General features: G+C 42.4%; 1 protein-coding gene across 5 annotated transcripts in view; it reads right to left on the reverse strand.

Annotated features, from left to right (window-relative positions):
* Positions 1-209: 209 nt before the first annotated feature.
* Positions 210-26,276, reverse strand: part of LOC140064712 (rho GTPase-activating protein 39-like) — a 109,930-nt gene continuing 83,863 nt past the window's right edge. For 4 of the 5 annotated variants that reach the window (XM_072111872.1, XM_072111870.1, XM_072111869.1 and 1 more), the window contains 8 exons: positions 25,003-26,248; positions 20,142-20,694; positions 16,387-16,479; positions 10,926-10,999; positions 8,655-8,854; positions 7,576-7,667; positions 5,783-5,952; positions 210-4,672 (listed from right to left, as the gene is read on the reverse strand). In XM_072111872.1, the coding sequence (XP_071967973.1) occupies positions 4,478-4,672; positions 5,783-5,952; positions 7,576-7,667; positions 8,655-8,854; positions 10,926-10,999; positions 16,387-16,479; positions 20,142-20,694; positions 25,003-26,248 (2,623 nt within the window). In that variant the 3' untranslated portion in view covers positions 210-4,477. The remainder of the gene's footprint in view (positions 4,673-5,782; positions 5,953-7,575; positions 7,668-8,654; positions 8,855-10,925; positions 11,000-16,386; positions 16,480-20,141; positions 20,695-25,002; positions 26,249-26,276) is intronic. The other variant, XM_072111871.1, reaches the window with a different exon arrangement.

Here is a 26,276-nt window from a genome sequence, read left to right on the forward strand (position 1 = left end):
AAATGGGAACATCCCTTTTAGTCGGGGCCTGTACTGAAATAAAATAGTGATTAAATACTGATGTGAGCCCTTCCCACAAATAATTATCAGCATTTATCAATGCGGCAAAGAATAACTTCTTTATAGATGAGGGAACGGCACAAACTGCAGACGGTTCATTCTTGTGTATTGTTATTGTGTTATGGAAGGAAATAATCACCAAAACTCCATTACAATGTAAAATATTTTTATTTGCTTATGCAAAATACAAAAGCAGAAAAAGTAGCAGATTAAACATTGCATGTACATATTACAGGCACAGAGCAGTTCCAGTGTAAAGAACATTCTAGAACATTCCATTCAATAGATACAAACATCTTCAGAAAGCCAGTCACATCTTATGCGCAATGTAAAGAAGACTCGCCCGATGCATACAGGTAAACAATGAAGAATTCCTTATCATGGCAGTCCAACTACAACAAACCAAATATAATAAAGCATTATAGCATTCTATACATAGTAATTTATACACCTCAACACAGGAGAAATCAACAAGAACCAAGCAGTGTCCAGGGCACTGGGGTCCTGCCAATGGTCTCTATACATTACAAGCATTTCACTGGTTTTATATATGAATTTTATCAGATTTATTGGTGAAAGTAGAGGTAATGCATTGCTGTGATACTATCCATGAGACCATATGACCCAGATTGACATTGCATGTTTATTGCGCTGCTCCTCCTGCTCTGTGATATACTCAGCACCAACATAAAGGGGAGAGCACACAGTGGGGCGATACATAAAGACTGACCCAACAATTACTAAGAGGTTCTGATCTCTTATTACTTCCATTGCATCGCCAAAGCTTCACAAATCTAAACCTATGTCCCGGTCAGACATGATGTAGATTTCAGCTCTAACCTGTTTTTTTGGGGGGCAGGTTATGGCAAATTTGGCTGGTCAGAGCTGCCTTGTGTCACCTTTAACAAAAAAAAATTCACATTATTTGTATTGTACCCCCGGGATTATGACTTCATCATACAGTTTCCATACGTGGCATGATATATTGATGCTAATGTATTGAGTTTGGGAACTATATCAATGGAGAAGGTTCTCTGGTGACCCACACATGTGCAGGGAGCCATCTACAACGTGACGTATAGTGACGCAGAGGTGACTTATTACATATCAGTAATGCAGGTAGTTATCCCATAGCTATGTCACCCCCTTGTGTGCCTGTCCTGAGATTCAGTTGTAGCTAAATTCCTATGATTTATCAGAATATTGGTAATATATATCAAGGCTCCCTTCAAGGGGTTTTCTATGATGAGCAACAAAAGATGAAGAAATGGTGTAAAATAATAAAAGCACAACTAGCAGGGCTTCCTATTGGTCTGTGTCCACTGTGCTGCAGTGAATCACTGGCCTCAGCGTCTCATTACTGAGGCCAGTGTTTATATTCAAACCAGCAAGCAGACATATTCATGGTAGAGTCTGGAGAAATAACTATCTGTTATGTATATGGCTGGATCCAACACTGACCTACTCCTATGCGTCTCAAGGCAGGGGTATGACCAGAAGAGCTGGGACACCGAACCAAACATTCTGCATCACTAAGATGTAAGCAAACAATACGACAAAACCAAAAGCAGTGGATCTGTGCGATGGGAAAACCTGACAATCACAGTGAGAAAATTCTGTCACATTTACAAGCTCAGACATGATATTTTCATACTTTGAGGGCAGATCAGGTTGGAGGGCAGAGCTTTACTCACCATGTATCAGAGGTGACATTGTGTGGATGCCCTGTATAGTGTAGTGCGCTCTGTTTCCATGTATTTACACAGGTATTGTTAGTAAACGTCTATCCACTATGTGGATGGCTGCGGTCATTACACCGCGTTCCAGTGATATATTTATACTACGTGCTTCACACCAAACTACAGCAATGGCGGCGCAGTCCCACGTCAACACAAGGAGAAAAGTCACAGTTTGGTGTAAACATGGAGAGGAGGAGGCCACGTCTTTCATCAGTTTCTCATGGTGACCTGCTGCTCCAAAGATTACCAGGTTTATAGGTCGAGCACCAATGTGTTACAGTAGAGAGAACATCGAAACATGAGGCGCAGGTACAGATATTTGTGTGAGCAATAATATGTCTATGGCTGGTGCTATAGGGGGTATAAGTATCATCTTTACAATGTGTAGTAGACAATATACACCTATTAGACATTCACAGCTGTTATTACACTGTGTAACAAAGTCATCCCCACCTAGTCAAGGGCCATAGGTCAGGGGTCACCTAATCAACGTTCTTCTTTACAAAACATATAGTCATGTACTAGTTTCCTGCATGCCCAGAAATGACATAGGTGCAAGTGAAAATATTCGGTCAATTATCTATATGTGCTTGCTGTTCAGGAAAGTATTACAAAGGAGGACACTGATGGACCCATCTCATAAGGGTAACTACGCATGATGGCTTAATGGTTGTGGGATTTACCACTATTTCTATAGCCAATTCACAAGCATCAGAGACCAGCCGTGATCGGCGTATATCTGATGTAGATAACAGCGCGATCCAAGGCAGAGCTCAACTGCAAAGACATCCACAGCATTGTATGACATGTCACTTATTTGCTGCAGATGAAAAAATAACAGCGGAAAGACGTTTCAGAAGTGGATTTGGAATTGGCATCAATATCGTACACTACAATTCCACTGTATTAAACGCCCTTACATGTGCAGATACCTTAACATGTCCCTAGGCAAACCCTAACATGTCCCTAAGATTGTGCCAGCCAGGGGACTTCATGTAGTATGACTCCAGAACAGAACGTGTAATAAGTGTATATTTATGAGCCAACCCGATTCATTTTTAACACAAATTTATCATCATTAAACTTAGAATAGACCTAACATTTATTTATGTAGGTTATCAAATAAAGGCCACATCAATTACAGCTCAGTAAGTGCTGTAGATGGAGTAAAAGATCTCATTATAACCAGCGACGTCTGGAGCAGAAAGTTTTGACCCGAATTAAGTCATTTGTATATTTCTTGCAAGCCCCATATGGTTTCTGAACATCTTTCATAAAAATATATTTAGAAAGAAGTTTATTTGGGAAAGGTAGAAGTTAAACAACAAATCAATAGGTCTAATTTAAAGTCTATGACTATATTCACACGACCGTAGGGGGACATATGTAAAGCCGCAAGCTTGCAGCCGTACATACGTCCCCCATTGCCCGCCGATGGGCACACAGAGTGATACGGTGCAGATCACTTGTGGCACCGTACCGCTCCGTACACGGGGAAAGATAGGACATGTCCCGTCTTTCCCTGTGTTGCGGCACCGTGTAATGTATCTCTATGGAGAGGGGAGGGGTCACTCCTCCTCCTCCTCATGGCGCCGGATGTATGCCCGTCCAGCCGTAGTCGTGCAGACATACATTTGTGTAAATGTAAACTGTCCCTTTTCAGGAGTTAAGCTCCGGTACCTGTCACAGTTTTATGTCCATGACATACGTGCGCATATGAAAGGCTACAAAGATTCAGACTATTATTTTACACTGAATTATGCAGCGACTGATATTCAATGGGAAACCGGAAATAAAGTTGTTTTCTGCTCCACAGGAAAACGGTAATCTGAACAGGTAGCATTAAATTACTACATCCTGAAACCTATATCTGCTTTCCAACAAAGACCCTGAACAATGCCATATTTCACCATATGTTGTATTACGTGCCGGACCTTATAAATGATGCATTGTCTTCACTTAGAAATCCTTTGGTTAGGATACGGCGCCATAAGATCTACAGCACTGTAGTGGGTAAAGCCATGTAAAGAGTGGTGGTGTCACCCTGGATCAGTCCTAGTACACGTGTTCATTGTCACACAGGTATTTTATAGTAAACAGTGAAATATTCATTCACACAGTAATAACCAAAAATAAAAAAAACAGGTCAAGTTTGTATCAGTCACTTCTCTGCGGTGAAGTTAGTGGATTAATGACTCCTGACATATTGTAATAGCGGGTCACAATGTTCAATGTTACAGCTGAGAAGCAAAATTAAAATACCAAGATTAAAAAAAGAGAGGAAAAATAATATTAAAATATGCAAAATATATTAAAAGATCCGGTCCCTCCAGAGAGCTAACACATGGTAACGGCCTTGATATGTTAATGTCTTGCACTTATGGCTCCTGATGAAGGAACCCTTTATACAGTGAGACAGTCGCTGTAAGGAGAGAGAGGCGGCTATTGTTTCCCCGCGCTGAGGAGCAGACATGCTTTCACATGCTCGCCCGACACTTCCCATAGAATCGCTGATGCCTTTGGCACTTGTGACCTGTAGAAAGCAGAGATTATCCTGACACTGACACACATGTGCCCTCTGGAGGGACCGCACCTTACTCTCTGCAGAAACGAGAAGACAAATCTGATATTTACAGGTAACAACATAAAAAATATGGATGACTTTTTTTTTTCCTCCATCACAGCAAACCCCTAACATATCCGGTGTCTAGATGGACAATGAGCATCCGCAGAAAAGACATCTCCTTCCGGGTGTTCTCAAAAATAATTCTGGGGTCGTCCGACTGACAACGAAGACAATTTGGAGCCATGACCATGGCGAGATTGTTGACATCCATCTTCGTTGTACCCACGTTGGAAGGTTGAGAGAAAATCTGAATCGAGAAAAGGGAGAAGAAAGACATCAGTGAGTGTATGTTAAAACCTAACTTTTTCTACATTTTATTGAGACGGGATACAATGTTATGTCCTACAAGACTAATTTGTATATGAATAACATTTCATGTAATTTTATTCATATGCAGATTAGCCCTGTGAGATATAGAATTAACATAATAATAATTCCTTTATTTATATAGCGCACACAGATTACGCAGCGCTGCACAGAGCTTGTCATATCAGTCCCTGTCCCCAATGGGGCTCACAATCTAATCAACCTATCAGTATGTTTTGGAGTGTGGGAGGTAGCCGGAGGACCTACAGGAAAACCACACAAACATGGAGAGAACATACAAGCTCTTTGCAGATGTTGATCTGGATGGGACTTGAACCCAAGGCCCCAGCACTGCAAGGCTGTAATGATAACCATTGAGCCACCGTGCTGCCCAACACTCACACTCTTCCCTCTTTACCTTGTAAATCAGTATTCTACTGGTGGTATACACCTGTGAGTGTACCCTATACCAGTATTCACAATCCTAAGACATTTGTAGAGGGGCACAGGGGGAGTGCTCTCCCTACACATTAGATAACACTGTCTTCCTAACACCATAATGATATACAGAGTCTTATCAGCCCAAGCTTCTCCAGCCACAACCCAACATCGAATCCAACATGCAAAACCCTTGGGAGGAGCATCAGGTAATGTGCATCACTTATTGTCTTTAGCTATAGGGCTCAGCTTTTACTATGAACTGTACACAGCAGGACCACATTAGCCAGACCCCTCTGGTTAATGTGCATAGGGGCTCCATCTTCAAGCACTGCTGACAGCTGAAACCTAGTTGCTGTCACTGCCTTCTCACCTCATCTCATTCTGTCCTTCTTGCTAGCAAGACATAATTCAGCAGTAATTGGAAGGATGATTAGAAAGTTTCTAGTGTTTATTTGAACTTTTGAGTTCTGCAAAGTTTGGGGAACCTAAGTAACCAATTTTAGATTCCAAGCAATTTACAATTCAGTACAAGCCTGGAATGTACTGCAAAAGGGGCTCCAAATAGGAACACTTAAAAAAAATAGATAATAAAGGTTGGTCTGTCCCATACCTGGAGGAAGTGGATGAGGTAACACAGCACCAGTCGGTTCAGTTCTGGAAGCTGCTGCACTACGGACACTGCTGCGTCAGGGTTTTCATAGTTAGTAATGCACTGCTTGTAGAATTGTTGTGGGATAAGTGGCTCTTCCAGCTCTCTGTACCAAAGCTTCAAGAGTGATGCTAAAACAAAAAAACATAGAAATTAGCTTATTGTGCTTATTAATAGTAAACATGGGCACTTCAGCACTTGGATTATTAGCTGGATGTACATTGCTATACACATTGAACACCAAGTGGCGCCATGCTATGATACTATGATAGCACATGTCATCATTTTACTGTATTATTTGTCTCTTGAGAGCATGTAAATAGCAAAGGTGATGTATACAATGAAGATGGTGTTTATGGAGGGCCACCGCCCCTACCTGTATAGGTTTCCCCTTACTCATGATACCATAAAATGGAAATTGTGAAGGTTAAGGACCACATTCCTGTAACTAGATAGAATTGAAGCCTAATGTATTCATAACACAGATTCCAGAGACAACTGTGAACATTCCCCATTTACCATGAATCCTACTCATATACCAGGAATGGCTACTTGTCAACACCATCTTATGTTTCCATGTAAGAATGTACTTGATAACAGCTAGCCTCAACACAAGCCTCAAGGAAGATTGAAATTTCTATGACATCATGGCGCTAACTATACATTCCACAGAATATGAAATGTATGGTAGAAATGTAACTGCATATGACTGAAAATAATATTACATACATTATAACCCGTACCTCCAATACACTTTTCAATATAGTTTATTCTTTACTATTACAGTTTATGGTCATATGTGTTTCTTAAAGGGAACCTGTCAGTTAAACCAACCCACAGTAACTAAACATATAATTGGTACTTTACAGGTATGGGGAGGAACAATATAGGGATAGTTGTACTGCTGTATAATGGCAGTTTTCAAAGTCTGTTCATAGTCTGTTCAAGTTAACTTAATATCTATGCTAATGACCCCATGTGAGTCCAATCATCATCTTTCCTTTGAGCCGAGTCCATCATCTTCATTTCCCTTCTGCTCAGCTGCACCTCCAGCTCATTCCCCCTGCCCCAGGAATGACTGACACGCTGGCTGTGTGTGACTCGCTGAAGAGAATTCCTGAGGGAGGGGGGAAAGAGAAGCTGATTTCACTTCTACGAGTCAATCACACACAGCCAGCATCTTTCTCATTCCCGAGGGACAGGTGAATGATGTAGCAGAGCGAAGTAGTCTTGGCTGAAGAGAAAGCACACCCCATGTTTACCTAAGACCCGGCTGAGCTAGAAAGAATCAACTTTATGAACTCACTGTGGAACTTTATAGGCATGGGGAGGAACAATATAGGGATAGTTGTACTGCAGTATAATAGTTTTTAAATATATTCTTAGATAGTGTGGATTAGTTTATCTAACAGATTTACTTTAACGAATGTCCATTAATTTCACTGTGCACTTTTCCGCTCCAGCTCATTCTTTAAGATGTTTCCTAAAATAGTCTAACAATGGCCTTTATGTCAAATGTTACATGAATCTTACAGTTGTTGAATGACCTCAAGGAATATTCCCATCGGGACATATATGGCTTATCCACAGTTACATAAATGACAGATTTAGGTTCCCACCCCTGGGACAGAACTTTACCTATATATTTAGCTCTATAGACTTCTGGTCCCAAAAGTGCAATGTCATAAATGTTCAGGATTGCAAATCCCATCTAACTTATACATAAATGTGTTGGAAATGATGGATGTATTTACCAGGTACTGTGGGGTCAGATAGATTTTCCGGGATTCTCCACTGTTCCACCTGCAGCTTTAGAGCGTTCACCTCGTCAATATCACCAGGGACTCTACACCAACATTATAAAAAAACACATCAATATAATAGTACAAAAAATGTTTAAAGGAAACCTACCACCACAAATCTACCTATAAAGGTAGATCGGGTGGTAGGTGAATCAATGGGACGTGAGGATAGCCCTTTTAAGGGCTAATCCTCACGTCCCCGCACTGTTTTATAAACTTTTATTACCCTAATATGTTAATTTACTTATGCGGCTACTGGGGCGTGGAGTAGCCGCTTCTGAGGTTACACGAGGCGGCTACTCCACGCCCCGGTAGCCACATTACCCCTCCTACTCACCATGTTCGGCGCGCAGCTGCTCGTAGCTGCGCGCCCTCGTCCGCCGATCCTGCCGTCTGCGCATGCGCAGAACAGCAGGCCCGCGCCTGCGCAGCCCCGGCTTCAGAGCAGTGACCGCGCAGGCGCGGGCCTGCTGTTCTGCGCGTGCGCAGACGGCAGGATCGGCGGACGAGGGCGCGCAGCTACGAGCAGCTGCGCGCCGAACATGGTGAGTAGGAGGGGTAATGTGGCTACCGGGGCGTGGAGTAGCCGCCTCGTGTAACCTCAGATGCGGCTACTCCACGCCCCAGTAGCCGCATAAGTAAATTAACATATTAGGGTAATAAAAGTTTATAAAACAGTGCGGGGACGTGAGGATTAGCCCTTAAAAGGGCTATCCTCACATCCCATTGATTCACCTACCACCCGATCTACCTTTATAGGTAGATTTGTGGTGGTAGGTGCCCTTTAAACCACTGCTTTAAACTAAAGTAAAATGTATGTTCTGCACCAAATTATATCGATCAATTTAATCACAGGACACAAGTTCATACAGCAGTTTTTTGGTTCCTATATTACATCAGTATATTTGAGGCCTATATGGAGAAGACGTAATGGAAAGCTTTGCATCTCTTATGCTCCGGACTCATACCTGGTTTTGGTTTACAAATTCTGATGCAAAACTACAGCTAAGTGGAATAAGTGTAAAACGCACCTGAATATCCCTTCTGTCCGTTCACCGCCCAGTGCTAGCACTTGCTGTGAGAGCTGAGTCTGCACCCAGGGCAGCCGGCGATCAGGATACACATCTTTCTGCCTTTCCATGATCTCTTCCAGAGAGCTCCCAAACAGGGAAGGGGTGAGGATGGCTTGTCGAGCTTGTTCTATTTCCTCCAGCGTCGGCTTCCTCAAACCCTAACACAATCACAAGGAATGGTCACTTGAGAGAATATAGTTACAATGCAATCTCATAGCAATTATAGGGACAATAGTGAATAGCATAACAAGCAAATACAAAAAGCAGGACATAATATTTTCACAGAATGCGACCGTATACTAAACTGTCCTGGACTACTCCTTCAATATATCCTGTATTTTTTGGTGCTATAGTCTATGGCTTAGTCCCCAATATCCTGCATTCCTATAGCATCACATGCAAAGGGGCAACCTGGTGGCTTAGTGGTTAGAATTACAGCCTTGCAGCACTGGGGACCTGGGTTCAAGTGCCAGGGTCAACATCTGCAAAAAGTTTGTATGTTCTCTCTGGGTTTGCGTGGGTTTCCTCCCGGTCCTCCCACACTCCAAAACATACAGGTAGGTTGACTAGATTGTGAGCCCCACTGGGGACAGGGACCGATTTGGCAAGTTCTGTGTAGCGCTATATAAATAAAGGAATTATTAAAGAAGAGCCTAAGTGTCAGACCTGGCAAGTGTCCTGGTGAATCAATGAAAGATTAATAGCGCCGCTTCCCCAGGTCACTTGCAAGGTTCAGAAAGGCCCAGAATATTTTGCTTTTGGCAAAAAAAAGTTTTATTTCATACATTTTAGCATGTTATTTTTTTTATACATGAAGTGGAAAGAACTGTTTAGATGGGTCAAACCAAAAGTCTTGTATAAATGTACATGAATACATTATATTCTTATATTGAGAAACAATATTTGCATCCATTGTATTTGTTACAATGTATTGTACATAAAGCACCAGGCTTATAGGTTGTGGATCCTTCTCAGGATACTGTATTGATCCTCACAAGAACGGTTAAGTAAGGACAGCGATGCAAGTCCAGGGTTTGCACAAGTCCCAGCTTTCCAATGTTTGTATATTTTCATCCTCTGGTTTATTTGCTGGTGACAGCAGCACTTCTACATTTGGCAGGAAAAGCTGGGAAATGTACCCCTGCTGTGATTTAATGGCATGTCCATACATGGGGATGTTAAAATCCACAATGGAACCCCCCAGCAAAATAAATCAGACACACAAAACCGCAACTCGTGCAGGGAGGAGAGCCCAGAGGAGGGGATGCCAGGAGACAAAGGCAGCGCCGTCCCCCACAACTGCACTGGGACATTATTTATATTTACTGAGACATTTGTGAGCAGAGAGGAGGCCAAACAGTGTTTCCCCATCTAAACAGTATCCAGGACTTCTCATACACGTACAGTATGTGGCTTAGAGGTTTAACCTCTCCCCAATTATAGCCAGATGAGGGTTTGACTTGATACAGGGTCATGGTCCACTGACTGATCTCTCAGATGCTATAGTTGCTATTGACCACTAAGAGCAGAAATATCTGTGAATTTCTATATGAATGATCATGGACATGAATGATGTGTGACAACTAATGAGCAGGAGCCATGTGTCCCCACCTCCAGTATATCCATATACTGTCCTGGCGTCCCTGCCATCAAAATCAAGCATGGATAAACCAGGGACACTTACTCATAGATCCAGGCACTGTGACTGTGGTCATCTTCTTATTTTTGTGATCCATTGCCTCCTTTCTTCTAAAATCCGCTTTAAAAATGATTCCTCACGAACCAGAATGGCTCTGGGGTGTGTTACCAGAGCCCCTCCATGCTGTAGCTTCACAGACTGTTACACTATGCTGGAGCATGTGTCACCCTCCTCCTGCACCCTCAGCACTTCCCGCTCCCTCTGTCGGATATTATCACAAACAGTGGAAGCCCTTCAGGCTCATTAAAGGGGTTTTCCCAGAAAAGAAATTAGACGCTATCCACAGATCACGAGAACGGTGGGGAGGAGGGGTTGGGGGTTACCTCCATCGGACCCTTGTCGACAGCGCATGTCCGTTCTGCTCCGGTCATCTCTATGGACTTTTAGAAGGAAGGAGGCGGCCATGGATAACAAATATAAGAGGATTCCCACAGGTCCAGTGCCTGGATCAATGAATAAGTGTCCCTGGTTTATCATGATGGACTTTGATGGTAGATTTCCTTTAAAGTAGAAACTTTTACATATCTTACCTTCTTTCCTCCGGTGACTGCAACTTTTTGCAGTTTGCGGTAACAATATTTAGCATAGGTGCTGATGGGAAGACCTGCAAAGTAAGCAGCAATAAGAAGTGTAAGACACATGGCTATCACTGCATTTACATTGATGACTGATATCCTAGAAATATAAAACCAACATCCATATTAAGACTGCTAAAAAAAAAATCTTTAAATCCCTTAGATCAGTGGTCCCCAACCTTTTTTCCCCAGGGATCGACTGTGACATCATTTTCTCTAGGGACCGCTGGGTGGGGGGATTGTGTCTGCGCACCCCAACGTTAACAAACTGTGCACCTAGCTTATATTGTCCCATTTCCTGAAGAAGTGCCTCCCCACTTATATTGTCCCCTTTTCTGTTTGATACACACCTTTCCTACAGAATGCCACCCCTCTCTCCATGCGCCCCTTGTCAACCAAACTAAAAAAAAAAATCCAATACTTACCTTCCCCTGCAGACACTTTCTCTACTTTCACTTCTATTCTGCGTTACTGGCTCGACTCTATTATCGCATATCGCTATGTGATGACATCATCATCTGCGCTGGCATTAGAGCCATCTATTAACATGGAAGAGAAGTGAAAGAACAGAAGGCAGCTGCAGGGGAAGGGGAGAAGATGAGTATTGCCACGGCCCGGCACCAGGTGCTCCACACCCCGGTCTTGGGTGCAGCCGGGTGGTTGGGGAACACTGCCTTAGATCATAAGGCAGCCACACATTAGACTTAGGTTTTGTGGGACAAGCCTAGGTCTGGGATCCCACGAATCGCTCGTGTTGTATTGAACCGTATCCAATTTTGTTTTAAAGGAAGGAAGGTCACAACCAGTATGGTAAGGAAGCGGCTCCATCCACTCTCCATGTACATAACCAATGTATACATATGTATGGGTTGGTTGGGGAATTAGCATTCAACCGAGAGCCAATCTTCATACAATGTGGATTCCTTTTAACCTTCCACATCCAAGACTGCAATTTTTACAGACCTGCAGCATTTCTATTCAGCTGCAAATGAGGCAAAAACAATGAGGCAGAAACAAAATTTTTAAGTTTTAGTTAGTTTCTCATAATGTAAACTAATTAAAACTAATAAAGTTGTTAATTATTTTATTAAAGAGCTCATACAAAATGACAACCCCTAGTAATGCTGCCTGTATAGGGATTAGGAAACCAGACCTACATAATCCATAAAACATCAGGGATACACGGATCAGACCAATGTACAATATTACAGATGAGAATGATTGTATATACAGGTAGACCCCGGGTTACGTACAAGATAGGTTCTGTAGGTTTGTTCTTAAGTTGAATTTGTATGTAAGTTGGAACTGTATATTTTATAATTGTAACCCCAGACAAATTTCTTTTAGTCACTGTGACGATTGGATTTTAAAAATGTTGGGTCATAAGAACGAGGATTAACAATAAAGCTTCATTGCAGACACCTGTGATAAATGTTTTAGCGTTTTATTGTAGCCTAAAGCTAAAGTACCATAAATTACCAACATCCAGAGGTCCGTTTGTAACTAGGTATTGTCTGTAGGTCAGGTGTTCTTAAGTAGGGGACCACCTGTACACACAAAATAACAGCAACAACCACCATAATAACATGTACAAGGAAGCACGACTAAACGGCTTTGTCACGGAGCGGGGGTAATTCACTCTGATGGATAGGTGTGTCAGCTACTGAAATAGATCCTCAAGGAAAGGAGATGAGCATCCTAAGTGCAGAGCCTGAGCCGCCGCATACCAGTGCTGTGAGGTCACTACTGGGAGAACTGGGACAGCGCTCTGGTAACAACTACCTCCGTGCTCAGTGAGGTGGTCTCTGGAAGAAAGAAACTGAAATATTTGCCTTTAAGGGGTTGTGTTTGCACTAACCATAAATACTGCTTCAAAGGCGGCCAATGTCAACTATGGCTGTACAGGATTACATCCTTACATTTTTCTAGTGTAAATTATGTTCGGCTTAGCTAAAACCAATGTTCTTAAAACAGAACTGGTCATGCTACACAGAAGGCTTAATCTTCAAGAAGTATGTTATAGAATAGGAGGAGGAGCGTGGGTTGACTTTTTAGACTTAGGCTCCATATTATATATTTAATAGGGATCCATTCCGTAGCCTGAAGACCCGGCCCACTAAAAAGAGCTTGACTCCCCATCACTAGCAGGAGGAGCAGACTGTACATAGTGTTCTACCTGAAGACAGCATGCTATAGAGCAGGAGGAGCTGAGCATATTGTACACAGTGTCCTCTCTACAGGCAGCATGCTATAGAGCAGGATGAGCTGAGCAGATTGTACATAGTTTCCTATCTGCAGGCAGCATGTTATAGAGCAGGGGGAGCTGACAGATTTTACATAGTGTCCTGTATGCTGCCAGCATGTTATAGAGCAGGAGAAGCTGAGTAGATTGTACAGTGTCCTATTTGCAGGCTGCATGTTATAGAACAGGAGGAGCTGAGCATATTTTACATAGTTTCCTATCTGCAGACAGCATGTTATAGAGCAGGAAGAGCTTAGTAGATTGTACATAGTTTCCTATCTGCAGACAGCATGTTATAGAGCCAGAGGAGCCGAGTAGATTGTACACATTGCCCTCTCTGCAGGCAGTATGTTATAGAGCAGGAGGAGCTGAGTAGATTGTACATAGTTTCCTATCTGCAGGCAGCATGTTATAGAGCAGGAAGAGCTGAGCAGATTGTACAGAGTGTCCTAATCGCAGACAGAGTATTATAGAGGAGGAGGTGCAGTGCAGAAACAAACCTACATACACTAAGAAGCTGATTAGATGTTTTTCTGGGGCCCCATTGGGATTCTGCATAAAGCATGGGTCCACTCTGAATGGCAATGAAAGTAGTCTATTGCCACATGCTCCATACCACATCTGTGTGTGTCCCTCTCCCCAATCTCTGAGGTTGTTTTCTGGGTAAATTTGCCCTTGTATGTGCTCAGCAACTCTTGCTGCCTACAGATTTGACCATATGCATCATGGGACAGGAAGTTTTCCTTATACGACTTATTGAGGGTGATAAAAGACAAGGTAGATAGTGAGGAGAAGCGGTGACAGAACAAACATTCACCCTCAGCCTTTCTTGTGCCATGTATTGTTTCTTTTTTAGAGGAAATTGCAGAACATCTTGCAGACTGATAAATGGCCTCGTTGTTCCCTTTTTATGTCCCTTTATAAAGTGAGCGTCTGGCTAAAGTCTCTGCGCAGTGAAACCTAGTAAAATGACAGGATAAAGCCTGGTCACAGACTGCAGCTATGTGTGATTAGGGCTGTCGTCCATCATAGTCACACGTCTCAGCCATTACTGTGCACCTAATAAATGACAGATCTGCTGTGAACAAGCCAAACCGTTCTGCCAAGTACAAAACAAAAAAATTCCAGAAGAATTTCGGCACACACCCGTCATTTACATAAGGAAACAATGCACGACTGATTGGATTTACCGGCCAGTTATTCAGGTTTAGATTCCAGATCTCAACTCTGGAATCTCAAATCTCAAGGATAAGCGGAATATCATGACATGAGATCTAACACAGCTCATAGATCAGTGGTGGCGAACCTATGGCACTGGTGCCGGAGGTGGCACTCAGAGTCCTCTCTATGGGCACCTAGCCGTTACCTGAGCAGAGTTTGCCAGACAGGACTCAAGGCCTTTTGCAGTCCCAGGCAGCCGAAGACTCTGGAAGGAAGCTACAATGATATATCAACACTTCTTCTTCTACTTTCTACTGTATTGGTGTCCTCAGGTGCCTTAATAAGTTACTGCTTAAATTGTTGCATTGGCACTTTGCGAAAAATACGTGGGTTTTGGTTGTAGTTTGGGCACTTGGTGTTTAAAAGGTTTGCCATCACTGTCATAGATTATTGAGGTCACCGATCACTTATTAAACATGACACATGTTCGATGAATAGCGGAGAAGTTTGTAGGAAAGACAGTAAACCCTTTACGATGTATTCTCACCAATGTATTTTTGTGCCTCCTAAAGGCACTGATAACACTTTCCATCTTTTGTCAGGTTCCTGTGGTCAGAGCCGGTTCCTCCGGATCAGCTCCCATGCCTGAGGATGCCTCGGAGGGCAGGGGAAGGTGCTGACCACAATGGAGAAGGAAATATAAAACTACAAGCTGGGGTGACATAACCATAAAGCAGCACCAAATGTGGCACCTTCCTGTCCAAGCACCCTGTTTGTATCCCATTGTCTCCCGTCTGTAAACATCTACCACAGCAAACATAGAAAAAAATCTATTCACTGCATACTTTCCTACGTGTCCCTTTGCTTTTTAAGAATAATGTGAACTTCTCCTTTAAGAACCGCTACCTCATCAGAATAATGGGGCAGATTCATCAAGCTGTCTAAGAGTAAGAATGTGCTCAGTTGCCCATGGCAAGCATTTACAGCTCAGCTTTCATTTTGCAAGTGCTCATGAATATTTTAAAGGGGAGATGTAATTGGTTGCCATGGACAGTTTGATAAATCTGCCCCAGTGTGCGCAATATTACTTAATGAAAATGATTGAATCGAAACTTGACAGACACTTCATATTGATAAGTGAAATCAACCAAGAACATTGGTTAAGAAATAACTGTGTGATTGCTGGGGGGTCCAAGCACTGGGAACACAAATGATCCCGAAACTGAATGACATAAGAGTGTGAATGTGGGACCATCACTCCCATGACTTCTTAGGGACCAATACGGATAGCATACTCTCTATTTCATTCAGGCTCATACAAAAAAATGGAGCAGCGGCCACACTGTACACAGGGCTCACGAGGAACTCGAGGACCCCCAATTTTTTTCAGGCATCTCTTTGACCTCAGCATTACACAAGTAACACAAAGTAATATTCAGTACAATGGTGAGACAGTAACATGTAGTTGTTACGCGACACATCTGACCACGTTATTGTTCAGTCCCACAATCTCTGGACTTCATGTTTCCATCTATCTCCCCCCAAAAATCTTGATGCTATGGAATACACTAAAATTAGAAGAAAAAGCAATACTCACCTGTTAAATCCTCTGGCACTTCAGCACCACCGCTCAGACGGCCCTCAACAAACTTAAATCACTTTGCTTTGTGGTCTCATGTCATATATATATATATATACACAGGTATCTTCACATATATAACACGTCATCCCTACAGCAAAGCGAACCAAGTCTAACGGAGACCATCAGTGTGGCAGTGCCAGAGGATTTCAAGTTAAATGTATGGTTTTATATTTTTATTTTAGCTTACTTTCTATCATGAATATTTAATATTTAGGACACCTATTTAAATTACAATTTTGAGAGTTTTTTTGTTTTGATGTCTCTACTGTCAAATGCATGCAGTTACAAGTTAGTACAAAAATAAACAAAAAACAGTACAAGTCCATTCCTGGCCCACACAACATAACACAGAGCAGGCAGTACATATTCACCTTCCTCCTCATCCACATTTTGCTTCCTCTTTTTCCGGGATTTTGAGTTCTTCTTAGATTTCAGTTCCTGAGCCTCCTGAATCCGTTGGTGAACTGAAAGCAGAAATCATTTGTTTAGTTTATGGGGTGAGCCGGCTACATGCCGCACTTCCATTTCTAGTCACTGTGGGGCAAGGAAAAGCTAAACTGGGTCCTCCTGCCAATAGGTCAACATTTAATGGGTTCAAAATATAAAAGCAGTATAAATCACCTCCACTAGATGATCCAAATCTTATCAGGCCTCAGCTACTATCTAATTCCTGCCCTCAAACAGTGAGGGACCAGGACAGAATTGGAGCTAAAAAACACTCTTGATAGATTTTTGTTTTCAACTTTTATAGACTAGCACACACGTGGTGTTATAGCTGAGCCCTTGGATAATCTGTGATTAATAGTCGTACAGCAGTAGATGAGTTTATACAAATCCCATCCACATGCTGCAGGATAAAATCATTAAGGATATTCTTTTGAATTTGCAGATAGTCAATTATTATAAACTTGGCCGAGCATGCGTGTACTCTAAATAGTCATAGGTCAGGCTGAAATACAATTGGGGGAGGTTTAGATTCCCCCATGGTTATTAGGCTTTAAAGGAAACCTACTATCAGGATGAAGGACTGTACACCAAGCACACTTACATGCTGGTGTGAGCCCCCTCTGGCATGATCTGCTTTTCTTTTAGATTCTTATTACCGTACCTGTTTTTTAAAAGGCTTTTAAAATTATGCAAATGACCCCAAAGGGCTCCAGGCTCCATTGGTCTTAATGGAGCATGGAGCCTCTCAGGCTCATTTGCATAATTGTACAACCTTATCTTTGTAAAAACAAGGGCATAGGAAGCTCAAAGAGCAGATCCTGCCAGTATGTCAGCGTGCTTTGTTTACAATGCTTCATCCTGGTGGTAGTTGTAATTTAAAGAAAATCCACCATCAGGATGAAGGATTATAAACTAAGAACACTTGCATGCTGGTGTGTGTGTCCTCTGGCAGGAACTCCACTTCTTTGAACTTCTTATTCCCCTTTTTTTTTTTTTTTACTTTTAAAAATTAGTCAGTGTACTTGGTTTATAATCCTTGATCCTGTGTTCGGAGGGTTCTGTTACACTTTCTGCTATTAATAGTGAAAAAAATAGTGCAGCAGCCCATGTCTATTATTCTGCTATTAATAATGGATATATAACAGAGGGTCCAATAAAGTCTGTAGGGAACGGAAGGTGATTGGAAGAATTTCTATTCACCTTCTGTTTTTAGTTTGTTACATTCTCCTTAAACGGAGAGTATCATGGAAACCTCAGACATAGGTGTGAACTGGGCCTTAGATAGCCGCTTGGTCCTTTTACAATCAAATGAATGCAAAGATTTTCAGCTCCGTCATTGCTGTTGATTTCGCCATCTGAATTTGATATTAAAGTGTAATCAATGTTGTAAGTCTGGGAAGCTCTTTTAGTCTAATGCACATAGTTTATCATTCCTAAAAGTGTTCACCAGCATACATTTCTTATATAATACAAATTTAAGCAATATATGCAAGTGAAACTCAAATTCAGGGAAACCGTTTATTGTAAATTTGTGTAACCTGGAGGTACGTGGGATATGGATCTGTCATCCTTACCTTCTCATCACAGCTTAGTGCTGGCAAGTAAAGACAAGTTATCATACACAGAGATAATAACAATGACATATGACACAATGACCTCTTAAACCCACAAGACAAGACATTGTATTAAAACTTCAGAGCACAGATTTACCATAGCAGGATATAATCACTCGCAGGCTCAGGCAGGGTCTAGTATGTTAGTTTCCCACAACTTAGGTCACACAATGTTAGATTGCAATGGATGATAGATCATGCAGATGTCTGAACACAGTAACTAATGGAAATTTTCATCTTTCTCAAAGCATTTGCTTATCTTATGTGCTTATGACTTAGTCCTGCATCTAAATGCACAGCTCCGATTATAGACCAAACTTTCCGCCGGCGGCTATCCCTCGTATGTACATATGCAATCTCAGGGAGCATTGTACCTTCCACTGAGGAAGATTTGGGATTCCCCATGCACATTAGATGGTCGCTGGTCCTGCTGAAGTTGCTGGATACAGCAGACGTTCATCTAATATGTAAAGATACCATAATATGGAATTGTGACTGTGGTTATCCCTGCATTTCTACACAAACAATTTATCAAAAGGATAACAAGTTAATGCATAAAATAAACCTAAGTTCTACATATGTTGCATCTAAGAAACAAAAATCCCTTGTTAGACAGGGGTGTAACTTGAGAGATTGCCCAGGAGTCCCATTAGATGTTCTTACCTCTGAGATTTGTAGATTAGTCATATAAATGCTACATTATTATTTGGAAGGATTTTACGTTGTAAAGAAAATCTACCATCAAAATCCATCATGATAAACCAGGGACACTTACTCATAGATCCAGGCCCTGTGACTGTGGTGATTTTCTTATATTTGTTATCCATGGCCTCTTTCCTTCTAAAAGCAACTTAAAACATTATGATAATGAGCCAGAAGGGCTCTGGGGGTCAGTGCCCCTCTGTGCTTTCATAGTGCACTTCCATCCACCTTCCACTATGTGAGATTACATCTGGCTGAAGGAGAGGTGAAGTGCTGAGGGAGCAGGGAAGAGGGTGCTACAGTGTAACAGCATATGAATCTGCAGCGTGCAGGGATAACACCCCTCAGAGCCCTTCTGGCTAATTAGCATAATTGTAAAAGTTCAATTTTAGAAGGAAGGAGGCCATGGATAACAAATATAAGAAGATTACCAGAGTCACAGTGCCCGGATCTATGAGTAATGTCTCTGGTTTATCATGATGGATTTTAATGATAGATTTTCTTAAAATACACCTGAGATCAAAGATCGGCACAGCGACTGATCAGAACCTTTTTTGCTGACCACATTAGAATGACTAAAACAGACCTCCTGGTCGCCTCTTGTGTCGCTGATGGAAACCTTTACACAAAGAATCCCACACATAATTATCGTTATGTGACGATTCTATTATGTACATGGACGGCTGTACTCTTATCACTATGTATTCATCGGGATGAGCAATGTAGAAAAGCCGTCCTCGGGAATACAGCTCAGATCTCCTGGAATGTTTCCTCCCATGTGTTTGCTCCAGATACAAAGTTGCTATATAATTACATGGGTTATATATAGTAAGAGACACTTTATGTGTATATATTCATCTTCACATTACAAGGAGGATGTGTTACCTGATTATAGACTGGCAGCAGATTATAGAGTCCTCCGTCTAGCGACACCGAAATATTTACCTGTCGTATCATTATGTGGCATCTACCAATTTATAAGCTGCCGCTTTGTCATGAGGGTGACAGACACAGTTATAGGGTGCAGAGGGATCGGTCGCACCTTGTGTGTGAGGCTAATAACATGGCACATGGTAGGCGGGGGTCCTGCAGGTGACCGCCTGTTACAATAAATATTCTAGTTCCTTAGGAAATCATCAGGGAGGAAGTTACTTTTTATTACAGAGGAGGTGATCTACAATTGGAGTATTCTTTCCTTATCAATCTGTACATTCCAGCAATCCTCCCCTGCTAGTCGCATCAGTATATATCATAGATATAATTTATGGTCACATTCCTCCCTACGTTTAGTGCATATTCCATATGATATCACCTTCTAGATCCAGAGAAAACCAGAGCGATATTACATATAAGGTAACACTTACTGTTTTGATCACTGGCTTCTTCCAGGTGCCTGTAGATGTAACCTTCCAAGTATGACTGAAACTTTGGTGATGGTGAGAAAAACCCCAAACTAATGGCGATAAGTTCCCATCCTAAAGAGAGACTTCTGTAAGTCATGTTGTTTGTGGTCTGTCGCACCAGCTGCATGTATAGTTCATCCCGCAAACCTTGCACCGTCCAACATTTAGTCACCAAAACTAAAGCCACTTGGTTCCTGTCTGTGCGGCCCTGGCGGTCACCCATGTAGATCTGAACCAGCTTGAACATTTCACAAGCTTCTTTCTTGATGACCCGATTACTAGTGATTAACATGGGCTTTTTGATGGAGCCGCCATTCCAGGAGAGCATATTAGAGATGGAGATCCTCCTGCGGAAGATCCCCTGTGTGTGCATGTTGAGGTTCTTTGAAGCCCAGTCCGCCATGCTGGTTTGGGAAAGTGGTTTCTTCAGAGTAGTATATGGAAACTGATACCCAGGTCCAAAAGTTGTCTGCCCTCGCCCTTCACATGTAGGATTTCCCTCCAGGGTTCCACTCTGCAAAGAGAAGAAGTTACTTTTAGACACTGTCCTGCGAGCTTTTATCTTATGAACACAAGTTTGATCAACTAATATAAGAAAATCCATCAAGAAAAGAACAAGATAAACGGGGAACAGAAATAAAACTACAAAGTGTTGATGTTGTACAAAACTCCAGAAATAGAGGACGTATCTTCAGCTGCCGACATGGAACAGATTGAAGTGAATAATTCAGCAGCGCACACCTTTACTACAAGCAAGTGTTATCGCAAAATAAAAACACATCCAAACAACAGTATAAACTAGGCTTCACCCATGTACAAAGCGGGGATGGTTTTTAAGAGGATAGTCCATCAATATTAGGTAAGTGGCGGTCCAGAACTTGTTACCAAGGTGTGTAAAGAAACCTCAGCAATTGTGCAAACATTTTTACGTCTTCAAGGTTTCCTTCCCAGGCATCCACCTTGTAGCAGCAGTGCAGGGTATTGCAGCTTCCCCATCACTTGTACGGGATGAAGCTGTAATAACATGCACAGCCGGGATCAAGTGTACGTGGTGCTTGTAGACAGACAGAGGAAAGCAATGAAGAGGCTGCTCAGACGTCCATTAATGGAAATCCACCATCAAAATCCATCATGATAAACCAGGGAAATTTACTCATAGATCCAGGTCATCTATGGTCTCCTTCCTTCTAATATCAACTTTAATAATTATGCTAATGAACTTGGGGCATGTTACCAGAGCCCCCATGTGCTGGAGATTCACAGGCTGTGCAGGAGCACACCCCCCTCCCTCTATGTGCTGAAACTTCCTCTGCTGCAGTGAGGCAGAGGTAGGGGTGAAATTCTGAAGGGTCAAAGGTGGAGAGAGTGTAACAGCCTGTCAAGAGGCAGCACAGGAGGGGGGCTTTGGTATTGCCCCCAGAGTCCTTCTGGCTCATTAGCATCATTTTAAGAAGGTTGCCATGAATAACAAATATAAGAAGATTATCACAATGCCTGGATCTATGAGTAAGTGGCCCTGGTTTATCGTGATGGATTTTGATGGTAGATTTCCTTTAATATCCTGACCACTTTATATATAGAAGTACAGAGTACAGTGTAATGGAAGTTATAAGACTCATTAATAAGAAAAGGTTCTCAAGCACACGGACATACGGGCTCATACAAAAGTGCTTGATCTCCAAGGCCCCATTTATGAGTTGACACCCTGAGCTGCAATACTTAGAGCAGCTCCTACTATTGCCCATGTTTGTGGCTTGGGCAGTATTATTACAACTATCATTGGTGCGGGAGTGGACCTAACACAGCAGCGACACACTGGCCACAAACAACAAACCACTGTCCCATTGTTTGTGTCCTGAGGAAGAACACATTCCTCTTCATGAAGGCTTAGACATAGGAAACTTCTTAATTAACCTACTGACTCCCATAGGAGAGTGTCATGGGCATGCTCTATGACCTGTGCAAAGGTCACTGAGCAGGAAGGGTTAGGTAGTGAGCTGTGACTATCAGCTATTCTCAGTGGCAGCTTCTATGCCGTTTGTCTACAGCTTTATAATAGAGGAGTTACCCTTCATTGTAATCCTGTCTGTCATGATAAGAAGGTGACTGCTGAAAAGTGATCACTACGGGACAGGAAGTGATAAACTTCTGTGAATCTCAGTAGTCAGAGTTTTATTTTTCAATAAAGATAGTGTCTTGTACAACATCTGTAGTATATTCTGGGGCTGTCTAAACAAATCTTAATACAGGATTCCTTTTATCAGCCCAAGTGACATGACGGGAGAGTCAGCCACCAGATGGTATATGGCATCTTCAGATTACTATGTAGAAACAAGATGTATACATAATGTATATGATGTACACCAGGCCGGACAGGAAGCCGCACAGGAAGTGCTGGACAAAATTCGGAGAATGACGAAACGTGTGGAAGGTCGCGGCTGTGAACTCCATGTTATCACATCTGGCAGCGCACAAAAGCCGCATTTATCATTGTGCTAGTTACAAGACATTTCTGGCAGAATATAAACATAGTCAGAAAATGAGGAAAAGTTATGTAATGTACTAATACATTGTCAGTTTTTATTGATGGCCATTTTTTTTCTTTAAAGATTTCTGCTTGCTGTCAGTGAACAGAATCACATTTATTCATATCCAGGAGCCAAAGCAATTGCCTTGACCTTTATGGAGTGTGTACATGAATCTATCATATCTAGCGTCCTAGATACAGTCCTAAATACACATAACATATTTCGTCTCCAGCTATAGGCCAGGCCCCCGTAACAGGTTCGACTTGTAGAGACAAATCAGACAATGACCATAACAGGAACTGTGATAACCTGTCGTGTTTCACCGGAAAATATTTGGCATGCCCCTCCAGCAGTGGAAAAGTTAATGTTCACACCTGAGGCGAAAAACAAAGGCCTCATGGAACAAGTTCAGCTACTACAAAACCCGAGACCGCTCGTCTCCCCAGAAGACACCTACACTACTGCAGACAGTATGCAAAGCACGGCCAGGGATGTGGGAGATCACTTACCCTACTGCACACAGATCCACCTGGGTGTAAAGGGAAGGGGTCACCAGAAAATGACCCGGTCTTTAACCAAGTTTTGATGTTGAGCAGGTTTCTCTTTTCCATGTTGCTACCTTTCTATCCTGCAATGCTCATCCTGGTCAACAGACTTTGTAATAGACTGACCCTACACAAAGCTAGAGGGGTTTTATGTTCAGTAGTCGCTCATTTACATCACAGACATAGCATGACAATAGGACATAGCACCTCTATAGAAAACACTATCACTGCTGACAATAGGTGAGGTCACCGCTTATCTCCTCCAATCTGCACAGAGGCCCCTCCATAGACCTCAATGAGATGCTCCAGACTATTGCTACCTATGAGCTTGCTCTAAAGCATATCACAAAATTGTGCTATAATCCAAGGAAACTGCGGCCCTCCACAATAATGTGATGTTTATTCCACCTCCAGCAACGTTTCAGCTGTGAAATCAACCTCTATCAAGCTTGCTATAGCTATAGCTCAGGAAAGATGACAGCCCCTCATAATAATGGCTGAAAAGAAATCTAAAATCTATAATAAGAGTCAAAGCAGAATAGAAAAAAGTTATTTGTGGTATTTTGTTATGTGGTTACAATGGAGGAGATATATGGGGATTTGTACTCCAGTTCATGTGACCGTTCAAGCCTGGGCCTTGTGTAGGATTGTACACCAGCGTAATCAGCCGCCGGATACATCACAAGGGTTGGGGATATTATACGCCAACATACAAAGTGCTGGCGAATTATACAATTCCTCCAATGAATCTAAACTGAAATGGTGACAAATTGCCTCTAGTGTTTTCTGTGCAACAATCACCTTATTAACATGATAGACAGGGAAAACAATAGAAGAAAACACTTCTATACAAAAGCCCCATCATTGCCTCCAGTACTGACAATAGGTGAGCTCTCAGGTTCTTTACACCTCTTATCTGCACAGAAAACACTCTAAAGTGGGTTCCACACTACACCTGACCAGGACCATAGCGCTGCCACAATTCAAGAACTGTGATACATTTGCAGATCTTGTTTTAATAAGTCAATAAGGCAATCTATTCCCTTTAAAGGGATTGGCACACCAGACAAACACGTTTTTATGTTAAACAGTTTAGATCTTTGTATATTTCCATGTCACAACCTGCACTTTAAAAATCATGCCCCATTCTTTTGTTTCACTAGGAAATTAGCTGGAACATTTGGACAAACCAATATTCAGGTTTAAGGGATTGGACTATTTAAAGGGAACCCGTCCTCAGGAGCCCTTTTTCTCCCCCATGTCCCCATAAAGTTTTTATAATAAAACTAGCCTTTTTCCAATTAAAAAGAAAAGTTAGATGAAAGTTTACCTTCCTATCTGCAGAGCAGTGTCCCATGGGAGTGGTCAGTGAGAAGCGGTTCCCCCCCAACTCGGGAAACCGCTCCATCATGCGTCTATTTCAAATAAAAATGGAGCGGTTTCCTGTGGGAGGGGCAGGGGGACCACTCTTCACTGGCCACTCCCATGGGACACTGCTCTGCAGAGAGAAAGGTAAACTTTTATCTGACGTTTCTTTTTTAGCGGAAAAAGCCCGTTTTATTATCTAAACAATTTGGCAATGTGCACACTATTCTCTATGGGAACAGAAAAAGGGCTCCCGATGACAGTACTTTACCTTAAAGGGAACCTATCAGACGACAGCTAGAAATATGGCCAGTCAATTCACATTTTCTATCACCCCAGTGTTATCTCTTGAGGATAATATGGTATAAGACATATATATCTTACCTGTGATGCCGTCCTTGTTGATTCTGTTGAGAGCAAACTTATCTGGCTTGTGACTTTTCTCTCCATGAAGTCCATCTTCTCGTAGGTCCGTTTCTGTCGTACCACTTCCGGTTGGGCAATTACCTCTCCTTTACAATCTCTCACCTCGGGTCCAGGTCTGTACAGAGACCTACTGCTTGATGTGAGGTCATCTCTTGACCCTCTCCCCACACAGTTTTTTAGGGAGTCCATCTGAAACCGCACCTTGTTATTGTCCGGAGCAATGTTTTCTATCATGTCTGTGTCCAAACTAGTCTTGCTGCCCCTTACTGCAGGTGTCCTGCAAACTACTGTCCTCATCTCCGCAATTAATTTTTCGTTTAGTGCATTGAGTTCACTGCTGCTGCCCACTGAGCCAGGTCTTATTTGAGCCGTTCCTTGTCTTCTTCCTTTCCGCTTTCTCAAGCTAGGAGAGGGGCCTGTGGAATAACCAGAGTCCTGTTGACTTACCACGGTGGGGTAATCCTGAGGAAGACTATTCTGTCTGTTATGGTGAGCCTCCATGTTCTTAAGGACATTAGCTTCCAAGACTCTCCAAGATTGCTTAAAACTGTCTTTTAAGGCCAATGGACCCGGCTGATGCTTCGGAGGGGCATCGAGAGATCCAGTGGGAGAAATAGTCTGTTTAGAAGACTGGTCAACGTTGACCATGTGCTTAATATATTCCCTGCCTGCTGGGCTGTATTCTGTAGCAGATGGGTTTCTCTTGTGTTTACTAGGATGACTTGGATAGGGCAGAAGTTTTGGGGTCTGGGAATGGCTCTGGAGACTATTTGTTGGTGATACAGGCGGTGAAATGGATCGTACAGTCATGTTCTCAAAGTCCATCTCTGCAGGAGGCTCATCATAAATTGGTGAATCTAAAGAGGGCTCATCATATATAGGTGGTGGGGAGCCATACCTGGGGGAGGAAGGCTGCAGTGTTCCTGTGGGAGTCCTCTGAGGAGTATGACAAGTGGCTCCGTTAGTTAAGACAAGACAGAATCCTCCATTGTCGGTTTTCTTTACTTGCATCGATTGTTTTGGATCAACTCCAGGTTTTGCTTGCACAGAGGCGGACTGGACATGAGCATAACCAGCAGCTCTGCCTAAAGAATTCTTTGGATTGCAACTTTGAAGAGGCGTACAGGTGGGAGATGCTGGAATATGTCTCAGGCTGTTCACTTTCACCAGCATGGCCGCCTTGGTTCCAGGAATAGGTTGCCACCTGCACCAAAATGAAACAAATAAATACA

The sequence above is a fragment of the Engystomops pustulosus genome, chromosome 6 (assembly GCF_040894005.1).
Source record: "Engystomops pustulosus chromosome 6, aEngPut4.maternal, whole genome shotgun sequence".
In the NCBI taxonomy this organism is placed as follows: domain Eukaryota; kingdom Metazoa; phylum Chordata; class Amphibia; order Anura; family Leptodactylidae; genus Engystomops; species Engystomops pustulosus.